Source organism: Etheostoma cragini, chromosome 17, assembly GCF_013103735.1.
Source record: "Etheostoma cragini isolate CJK2018 chromosome 17, CSU_Ecrag_1.0, whole genome shotgun sequence".
Classification (NCBI taxonomy): domain Eukaryota; kingdom Metazoa; phylum Chordata; class Actinopteri; order Perciformes; family Percidae; genus Etheostoma; species Etheostoma cragini.
The window spans coordinates 7,487,742-7,498,334 of record NC_048423.1 but is presented as its reverse complement, the minus strand read 5'-3'; the positions used below and the strand labels follow the sequence as shown (position 1 = coordinate 7,498,334).

The window sequence follows — 10,593 nt, the reverse complement described above, 5'->3', positions numbered from 1 at the left end:
TTGGCTGCTTAGAAATTAAGTGTTAACGAGCAGTTGGACAGGTGTACCTAATAAAGTGGCCGGTGAGTGTATATTGAGTATATTTTGTTTTCATTCAAAATTAACTTTGGAACCATGTAGAACTTTGAAACAAAAAGGAATCTCCTCTACTGACTTGACTCCAGCAGAAAAGCTGACCACAGGATAAAGCAGTCCATCAGCAGTGAAGTTTTCCAACATGCCCTGCACTGGTAGTCCGTTGACACGGAAGGAGATGCAGGGAACACTGAGATCCACACAGCAGCTGACCACATCATCATCTTTCAGCAGGTGAGGGAAAGGAGAGCTCACTCGGCGTCCCACACAGCCTGAGATTTAGGAGACACATAAAGTCACCCATGTTCACGTAAAAAAAAACAAAAAAACACTCATATCGGTATGTGTAGTATATATGCCAATGTAAGTAGATTGTGTGTGTATCGAAAATTGTATGTTGATTGTATGAATAAATGTTTTTAATGTGGATTCTTGAAAGATCAATTAACTAAAAGAGATCCAAATAAAAATCAAATCAAATCAATGCATGCATTAGTATTGCTGCTGCTGATTTATTATCAGTATTTCCAAAATCTCTGTATGCAGATTTGAAGGAACAAGCAGTAATATGTTACTGGCTCTCTCTGGATTATCACGTGTTGCTGAACAATTGCACTCTGTTATTCCAAGAGCTGCTGAGATTTCATACTTTCTAAACATCTATTTTATTAAATTTGCTGCCCCTTTTAATCAGACAAGGTAAATATGTCATTTATTGCACTACACTGAATGCACCAAGATTAATTTGATCAATTTTGTAACATCTCTAGACACTGATGTTTGCCTCACAACGTTCCCTAGAATATGTGGAGCAATATGTGTCCTTTTTTCTTCTTCTTTTTAATTTGGTTGCTATTCTGCAATCTCGTATCTCTCTAACCTTAGTTTGTAAAGGAATTACAGATTACAGAACACAAATCAAAACTGTATCTGTTTTTTTTTATATATATATATATATATATATATATATATATATATATATATATATATATATATATATATATATATATATATATATGTGGAAGTGATATCACACCATATAACCTTTAAAACATGTATATTGTATGTATACAGTATGTTCATATTATGTTGTACTTTTAGATCAAAATTAAACTCTAAGGATCAGTAAAGACCCTGTAACTGCTCACTATTGTCCACCCTGACAAAACTAAACATAGTTCAGTGAGCAAGTTCCAGTACTTACAGTACACTGTAGACTAAACCTTGATCTCATCCTCACCTGACCACAGGTGAAGCCCATCAAAGCCGTACGAGCAGAGATCGTCTCCCACCCCGTTGCCTCCCCAGCCGTTCCCTCCGGTGGGCCTGGGCTGGTAGCCCTCAGTGCGAGCCCAGCCAACACGCAGGTGTGTGGGCTCGGACGTGAGGAAGGCCTCGACATGATCCACAACCATCTCATAGTACCACCTCCGATGCTGGACTGAATCTTCCCCAAATGCCAAAAAGATGTTTGGTCTCATGCTGTGGTGAAGTGGTGTGTAGAGAGCACAGAAGACAAACAAAATGTCAAAAAGGACAGGATAGGGGTGCCTTTCTTTGATTTCATCAGTTATATTTGATTATATTGTTTTTTGTATCAATTTTACAGGTCTTTGCAATTTCAAAAAAATTACAAAATTCTATAGCAACATGATTGACTACAAAATGAAAAAAATAGCAATTAAGAGCATGAGATCCTGAGAAAAGTGGAGATCTAAATTTAGTGTATGAGGATTGTTTACATTTTTAACTTACTGCCCTGCGTAGACCACATTGCATCCTTATGCAGGGCATCTGATACTCTCTGTAGTCCACAAAGAGCATAAGTCAACTCCCATGGGCACAGCACTGTATATTTATAATAAATAAATGAATGAACCAATATAGCACCAGGCTCTTGTAGAGAGCCTCTTTTTGACCGCCAAATATTAATGCTAAAACTCAATTACTAGAGATAATTTATAAGCAGAGTATGAAAAACAATAAGGTGGAGAGGTATATGGACAAGAAAATCACTAATATCTTACTGGAATTAAGTCTGGTTGGTGTCTTGAGATTAAATGCCAGTTCATATAGTGACGCTAACTTTGCCGTTGACAGAGTTCTGATGACAGTGAACACATGAGGAAAAGCAAAGCACATTGAGAGAAGGGGAAAAGGACACAAAGAAAAATGTATGACCTGGTTAAGATGCAAGAAGAAAAAGGATAAAAATAATCAGAAGAATAGATTACGAAAAAAAGAATAGGAAAAGGGACATCTGTGAGAATTGACAAAATGTTGTAAGCAAGGAGGAGAAGATAGAAAACAGAAAGTCAATATAAAAGGAAATGAGAATGAAAGCTTATGTACTAATGTAACTTAATGTATTTAAACAAGAAGTTAAAGTGATTGAATGATAAATTGCTTGAGGAGAAAGAGAGCTTGGTATTAGACTAAGCAGGTGTGAAGAATTTGAAACGAAATAAGCTTTAAGGCCTGAGGAACAAAATGGGCAGCGGATAGAGAAAAGCGTGATGAAAGCAGACAGCTGCTGAGAAAGAAAGGGCAGATGGAGTAAAAAAAACAAAACAAAAACATAACAACAAGCTAAAAGGGAAATGGAAACTGCCTACAATATCACCCTGGCACAGAGGGCCAAACTTTTCAGAGATTAAATATGATGAAACTGGACAGAAAATGTCCAAAGATTAATTCCGGACGCCATACCACCTCAGGCACCAAGAAACTTAATCAAAATCACGTTGAAAGAGGCTGAGGTGAAGATATCTTTGCATAGATATCAATAGTGTTGGTCTGATCTATTCAGAAAATACAATTGGTTGCACACATGAAGAGACGACACCGAAGGAGACAAATAATTCTTCAATTTACTCAAGTCCACCAGAGAAAAGATGAGCACAGTACTTTGGAGAAATCTGAAGTATTTTTTTGTATCAAGGATGTGGACATTATTACAGATTACAGATAGCACAAGACCGACATCCGTTGACTAATAGCGCTTGGCTGAAACAATGCATTAGCAAGTATGAAAAGAGCTCGAGAAAGAAAGTCCTCATGTAGTGATTCTCCAAGAGCAAAAAAAGCAAGGATAGAATATGCAAACACATGATTTTAAACAGGTACAACAAGTAATTGCTTGTCTAATTGTTATATCTTTTAGGTAACTTTTGCACGCCTGATATTTTGGTATAGTAAACGATGCAAGCGGATATAATAAGAGACAAATTTAAATGCAGAGGAATGACTCAGATGAAAAAAAATAGTCATATTTACAGAAAACATTCTAAATTGTACCTGGTGACCTGATTAGCAAGACGTGTTTGGAGCAGCAAGTCTCTGTCTGGCAGCAGGTTGTCACAGATGAGGTTCTGATTAGAACGCACAGCTACACCATGACACACACACAGAGAGCACAGCACCTCCAGCACCTGGAACACAAACTGTCAGCACTTCTCTTGCAAAAGCTCAATAAACACATGGAATGGTCTCACATTCAGGAAAAAAATATGATCTACTATATTGTGGTGATAACAGCTGATTTTTCTCTTTGTACTGTGATTTTGTAATGGTGAAACACAGAATTTATTTAATTTCCAAGCCATGTTGCAAATGCATTCAAACAGGGTGAATGTCATCTCAGAATTTGTTTAGTAACAGTTCATATTTTCCCCCTAAAAATTTAATTTATTAATTTAAATTGGCTATTGCATTTTAGCCAAGAAATGCAATGACAATAACTGTTCATTTTGTTTTCATTATTCATAAAGCATGCATATTACACCTCACCATTTGTATTTCTAACAAACAGAAAAACATTGCAAACATTACCTTGTGGTTGCATCCATGTTTTTCTAGAAAAGAGATGATTGAATGAATGTGTCCTTCTTTGATGAAGTTGAGTGCTTCAGGACTTTCCACTAAGACACAGTGCAGCACCTCCAAGACTCCTGTACAACAATCAATTGCTCATTAAAGTAGGGAAAATATCCTGTATTTACTGTCTATATGTTTGTATGTTGCCGTTATGTTGAGATAAGATGTATTAACTATCAGAATAATGTAGAGCAGATAACAGTGTATTCCTGGAATATTTTCACTACATAATCACAGATGTTAAACAAAACAGGTGTACCCAAAATATCATCAGATCAACATTTTGAAATTTTTTGGAAATAAAACATAGGATTGGAAATAAAAAGCCCACAAATTCAACCAACCACAAGAGGCCTCCAAACGGTCTAGCTTGCCAATCAGCCAGTCTAGAGAACCTGAGAAATATGCACAGTTCACACGGTTTCCTCTGATCAGAGCAGCTGAAGGAGAAAAAGAAAGACATTTTGGGTTAGGGTTAAAAACAAATTTTTAAATAAAAAATATGTTCAAGGGGCAACCTCTAGCTCACCCAGTAGTGTGCGGTAGTTCAATCTATTCTGTCAATTAAAGGCAATAAAAGCCCCCAAAAAAATCTTGAAATTAAAAAAGAAGTAAGAGTAAAGCCAAAATTATACTGTCCGCATGCCTAAAGGTCCCTGTGACATAAACGTCATCATAAGAGGTTATACGCATAGGCTCTGTGAGGTCCTTTGCGCACTGCCAATTCTTTGAGACCGCTTTGATAGCGATTTACTGCGCACGTGTGGAACACAGACCTACTATGCACCCGTGGCGTCCGCAGCTGTCTGTGTTTGCATTCGTTGCAGTATCACTGAGTCCTTAGGCTCAAAGACAAAATCCATGGCATAATAAAGTATACATTATTATTATTATTATTATTAATTCATGGATCATATCATTAAAGATGGGTATTCTAAGTAAAATGCATTTAAATGGGTTATTAGCAGCATGGTCAATATTATAAAGAAACAATTTGTATCTATTTGGTATCTGTATCAGTAGAAAAATCAATGTGGTGTTAATATTAAAAATGCAAAATTGGTATTAAGCCATCTATACTGAGAAGATGTGTTCTCACCCAGTAGCTCATAGAAACGGTTGAGGATGGTCTCCCACTCTTCTTCTGTGCCATTCTGAGCAGCCTCAGTAAAATGAGAGCCACTACTAAATTGGTGTAGACGGTCAATACAATCTAGGACCAAATCTAACACACCCTGAGAAGAAAAGGGGGTATACTTATGGAACAGTGACAAACATATTACATGTGTAGGACCGATTTATTAATTCAAAAGATATAGATTTACCTCTTCTTGAAACATGTTCTGGCGATTCTTTAGTGCTGTCATGTTATTCTGTTTAGCTTCATGGCTTAGCCCCTCTGGCGGAGGCTGGAAATAGTTTATTAGATCCTGGAGACTACATGTCACTACATCCACTGGCAGGCTGACAGATGTGAGGTTTCCTTGTTGACTCAAACCATCCAGTTTCCTAAAGATGGATAGATAGAGTACTTTATTAATACCAGAGGGACATTTTACTTAAAGATGAGGCAGGTTAAGTATAATCCATAAATGTGTCGTAGTAATTAGTTTCTAGCCTTCACTCAAACTGTCTGACTTCCAAATATTTTTGCCATTGTTTAAAGAAGCCTGGGTTTGAAGTTGACCAATATAACTGGCCATAGGAATCTATGATTTTGATATTTTATCCTTAGGGTGTCATAAAGTTTGTAAAGCCCTTTAAAATTGACTTATTTTTGTTTTTAAAGTCAGAAAACCGAAAGTCTGAGTATCTGAGCCCCAAGTTATTCAACCTCCCAGTTTTCTGTGTGTGTGTGTGTGTGTGTGTGTGTGTGTCAAAAGTGCAATACTACGGCACATGTTGCACATAGCCATAGATTTGGATGCCTTGTGATACCTAAAGTAAGTACTAATCTTATACGGTTAAGGTTAAGCCTAACAGATGCATTTTTTTAGGCCTTTGATGCTACCCATTATTTGAGTTAAGAAAATCCGATAACAATATCGACCAATTATGTTTTTTTGTCATAAACACAATACATAATCTTGCTATGTATCAGATGGATAAGTTTCTTTGTGTGACCAAGATACAGTAGGACATTTTCCTGTTCCTAACTTGTCAGTGCTCTCTGGTAAACAATGTAATGGTAACAGTTTTATGCAGTAATTTTAAATTACTACATTACTGTAGCGCAATTTTTGTTACATATTGGCCAGTAGAATACTATACAATGATACCAATACATCTGCAATTAGCCAAATATAGCTGATATATTGGTCTGGCCAATTTATCAGTCAAACTCAAACTAGGACAGCTAGACAGCTGGAAACAACAACAACAACCTTCACTCAATCATGTTCATTAGATCCCGACCGATATATTGGCGCACCAATATTAGGCATTTCCTGATCTATCGGTATTGGCATTTATAATGGCAGATTAGAAAAAAATATATGTATATTTATATTTTAAATATTCATTTATCAGAATCATTTATAATGACAAATAAATGATTCTGATAAATGAATATTTAAGAAAAAATAAAATAAAAAAATACTGTCAACTATGTTATGAGCGTGGGCATTGCATAGTTTGTCCTCCAGAGGGCGCTATACAACGTCCTTGTTGGCAACATTGATTTTTTTAATATATTTTTTTTTATTTTTTATTAGTTTTATTTCAAAAGGACTAAATTTCATATCTTAAGTTTGTATTTTCATACATTTTATTTATCAGAACTTATAATATATAACTTATAATATATTTTGATGTTCATTTGTTCTGTTATGCCAATAAAACAAGTCATTATATTATTTTAGTGAGAACTCATAAATAACTACAAATAAATGTTATATATATAACATTTATTTGTAGTTATTTATGAGTTCTCACTAAAATATATATATATATATATATATATATATATATATATATATATATATATATATCTCGGCATGTCAGATTTTTAAATATCCAAATATTCGTATCGGTCTTAAAAATACTTTATCGGTGATGATCATGTCATGAAGTCATTCATGCATACTACGCTGATTAAATGAAGACATTGTTACACTGACTGAGGGTCTAGATCCAGTACCTGATAAAGCGAGTGAAGAGAAGAGTAGCACTCCGGATAAATCTGGCAGTGTGGGATTCCTCCCTTTGAGAACGAGACAGCGTCAGCCCATCATCCATATGACCCTCGCTGTGCAAAATGGCCTAGAAATATAATTTCCTATAAATTATTTCACTATAATGGTTATAGTTTAATTCAGTGCATTTTCACATTCAACATATTTATAAGATAGTCAGTAGGGCTGCACAATTAATCAAATTTTAATCACAATCACGAGTTTAACGCACCTGTATATTGTTAAGCATGAGAGGCAAACCTGTATTTGTACCAGTGTTTCTGCTGGTAACTCTGCGATTGCGGCCGCCACGGCGAAAAACATAGAAGAAGTTGTTGAATGCAACTAACTTCAGTTCGTTGAGTAATAGCGTGGGAGACAGAGCCTGATGTACTTGCAAAATATGTGACCCATAGCCAGAATATCATAGTTCATAAAAATGCAACGCAGTGATGATACAGACATTTTACGACGTGTGTAACTCCGCTGACCCGCCATAGGACCCGTGCTGGACCCATTTATAATGAGTCAGCACTCCCCCTCTGTCCCTAGCTCTTTTAATCAATTATTGCTGACAACAAGTGAAGGAGCATTCTCAGAGATACATTTAAAAAATATATATATATATATCCTACGCTACTTGTTTCAGATAGCTCATTTTTTCATTTACATGTGTTGCAGCTGTATGTCTATACCTAACATACAACTTCAACATAGGAAGAATGTTGCATAATATGGATGTGAAAGCAGTTATAAATGGCCTACTGTATGTGACAATAACATTTGTTTTGGTCAAAATCAACAAATAATCGTGATAATTAATTGTGAATCATGATTATCATTTTGGCCATGATCGTGCAGCCCTAATAGTCAATGTATAAAATTTGCTTTACTCTTTTAGTTTATAAATATTGATTCTCTTAAAATAATAATAGTTTTTAATCTAAAAAGGATTACCTTTCGCTGAGCCCCTCCCATGCGTGTAGATTGGGCATCAATAGCTTGGTAGGTGAGCCAGAGCCCTGAGTCTACATGCTGAACATAACAAATGGAGTCTCCATACTTGATCTCTGGGATTCCCATGCCATCGACAGTCTTTGTGCCAGTGTCAAGCTCATCCTGTAGGCAAACATCCCACAAACAGATGGGTTTCTCTGATAATAAACTGATATACTACACTAATGACTTTCAAGTCTCCACTTGAAGGTCTACAGACCTTTGAATCATGAATTGATACTAGCTACTTTAAAAAAAGTTCAATGTATTTCACATTTACTCCTGACCTTTGACGATCGAAAGCAGAAGGAGGTTGTGTTGATGTCAGCCTTGTCCCGATCAACCAGATGCAGGCCTTGCTCCTCTGTGAGACCCAAGTACCTTCCAGTAGTCACATGGCAGAGGCGAAAAGGCTGCCCCCAGCATGTATGCCTACCACTCCAACTGAGGAAAATTAAGAGCATTATTTTTTTAGGAAACAGTCCACAACATTACATTTTTATTCTTATTGTTGAAATTGCAGGGAGGCAAACCAGGACAGACACGGAAAAAAAAGCAGAAACTAAAAATCATGGGCCCTGTTTTATTCTGCAAATGAGACTATAAAAAAATTTTCATTAGCTATTGTTTTCCAAAAATAAGTAAGACAATGGTAGAGCTTAAAATACCATACCAATAACATATTTTATAGGAGGCTCATGAAAAGTGAGCAGATCTTCTCAACCCATGTATACTTACACAACATGCAGAATCTCCAGTCTCCAGAGAGCGCGGGCATGGCTGGAGACTGATCCAATCTCATAATGCATGATCCTAATTCATGAAAAAAAAAAGACATGACCACAGATGTAAAGGACGTTTTGTCTAGCTAACATGACAGGAGACAGGTCTTTTCAACCAACCTTTGCAGTTCCTCTCCCTGCTCTGTGGACGGAATAGTCAGACATGCGTCACTATGGCTGTGGAGAAGCCGCAACGTGTCATCCCCCTTCAGGTACCCTAGAATTAGCACAACAGAAATAATCAACACTGAAAGAGTGATTTTACTGCATATTTGAATCATCTAAACAAGTGTAACTACTTGAGGCAAAATAGCAGAGGATGTGGTTTATAGTAATTGTAGCCACAGCTCTTACACTAAGTGCTAACTAACATCATTAAAAGTCTACATTTGAACATTTGCAAACTGATTGTGATTCATCTGCTACATCAGGGGACATCACATATGCCTGGAATAACTTTGACCAATCACATTTCTTGGACACAACAATCAGTCTGATTATTTTATTTTAGAGATTAAGGTTTTGTTTTTCCAAAAGGATTAAAAAAAAAAAAGAAAAGAAACTTGCCTTGAGCAACTCCACCTCCAGAGCAAATGGGAGCAACACTCCAGAGAGTCTGCTGGAAGGCTGCATTAACAATCAGGCCGTCACTTAAGCTTTTGTTGTCAAATACAGTGCCAAAAGACAAGTGCTGGGAAGAAACAAAAATGGGCTCATCAACAATGAATACAACTTTGGGATTTGTTTAACAATAGATGTAATTATGCTAATAAAGAGGAAGAGAGAACACAGATTGCTAACTGAATGAAGTAAAAGGAAATTAAAACAATGACATGAATAGTAGTTTCTGGTTCTTCCAAGCTCAGAAGATGGAGAAGAAATGCAGTAGAAAAGAACACAAATTCAATTTGCCAACTTCAAATGTTTAATAAGTAGTTCACTATTTCTGTTTGACATTGGACATCAATCTGAAATATTCAACGCAGATTCTTTATCATCTAAACATAAACATTTTAACATCTTTACTGACTCACCAGATATCTCTCCGATGACACATTGACCAGTATGAGGTCATCTCCAACACGCACTTTCTCACCCTCTGACCTCTGTCTGGATGCTGGATGGACAGTCCACCAACATGCCTCACCTGAGCCACACACACACACACACACACACACACAAAAAGAACATGATGTGTTTTTTTCTGTTCCACATAGTATGTATATGCTGGTAAAAAAAAATAGGTCCAACACTGAATACCTGCTTTATCCTCTTGCAGACCAACATCAAAAGCCAGCTTGTCAGTTGAAGACTGAGATGAAGTCAAGCAGCTGAGATACTGGGAGTGAAATACACAATAGACATATATTTATGTGAAACTACGAACAAATATTTTGATAAAGATAAAAAACTGTTGCCAAAGTAAGACCGGTTCTGATTTACATCAAGATGACTCACCATGCCACTGTACGAGTGTAGGAACAACACTGCTTGACCATACAGAAGGGTGCGATGGCTTCCTCCAGATCCTACCTGTAAATCACATTCAAATTACGGAATCCAAAGTTTGAGTAAACACAAAAATAGTAGTGTAAAAAGTGAATAAACTAAAGAAAAAAAAAAAACTAAATTTTAAAAATATGGACCATCAGAGTCCAAACCCTCTTAAATCATGGTCTACATTGTTCTCA

At 36.3% G+C, this 10,593-nt stretch overlaps 1 protein-coding gene across 3 annotated transcripts in view; it reads right to left on the bottom strand.

Annotated features, from left to right (window-relative positions):
* ryr2b (ryanodine receptor 2b (cardiac)) overlaps positions 1–10,593 on the bottom strand; it is a 68,993-nt gene that overhangs the window by 54,848 nt on the left and 3,552 nt on the right. For all 3 annotated transcript variants that reach the window (XR_004660166.1, XM_034898389.1, XM_034898390.1), the window contains exons 4-19: positions 10,361–10,435; positions 10,163–10,241; positions 9,937–10,049; positions 9,470–9,593; positions 9,023–9,119; positions 8,859–8,933; positions 8,408–8,564; positions 8,082–8,243; positions 7,091–7,212; positions 5,277–5,460; positions 5,051–5,186; positions 4,296–4,391; positions 3,907–4,025; positions 3,373–3,506; positions 1,316–1,557; positions 155–347 (exon numbers count right to left, since the gene is read on the bottom strand). Coding sequence is in view for 2 of the 3 variants with exons in the window: in XM_034898389.1 (XP_034754280.1) it covers positions 155–347; positions 1,316–1,557; positions 3,373–3,506; positions 3,907–4,025; positions 4,296–4,391; positions 5,051–5,186; positions 5,277–5,460; positions 7,091–7,212; positions 8,082–8,243; positions 8,408–8,564; positions 8,859–8,933; positions 9,023–9,119; positions 9,470–9,593; positions 9,937–10,049; positions 10,163–10,241; positions 10,361–10,435 (2,108 nt within the window). In the remaining variant the exon portion in view is untranslated. The remainder of the gene's footprint in view (positions 1–154; positions 348–1,315; positions 1,558–3,372; positions 3,507–3,906; positions 4,026–4,295; positions 4,392–5,050; positions 5,187–5,276; positions 5,461–7,090; positions 7,213–8,081; positions 8,244–8,407; positions 8,565–8,858; positions 8,934–9,022; positions 9,120–9,469; positions 9,594–9,936; positions 10,050–10,162; positions 10,242–10,360; positions 10,436–10,593) is intronic.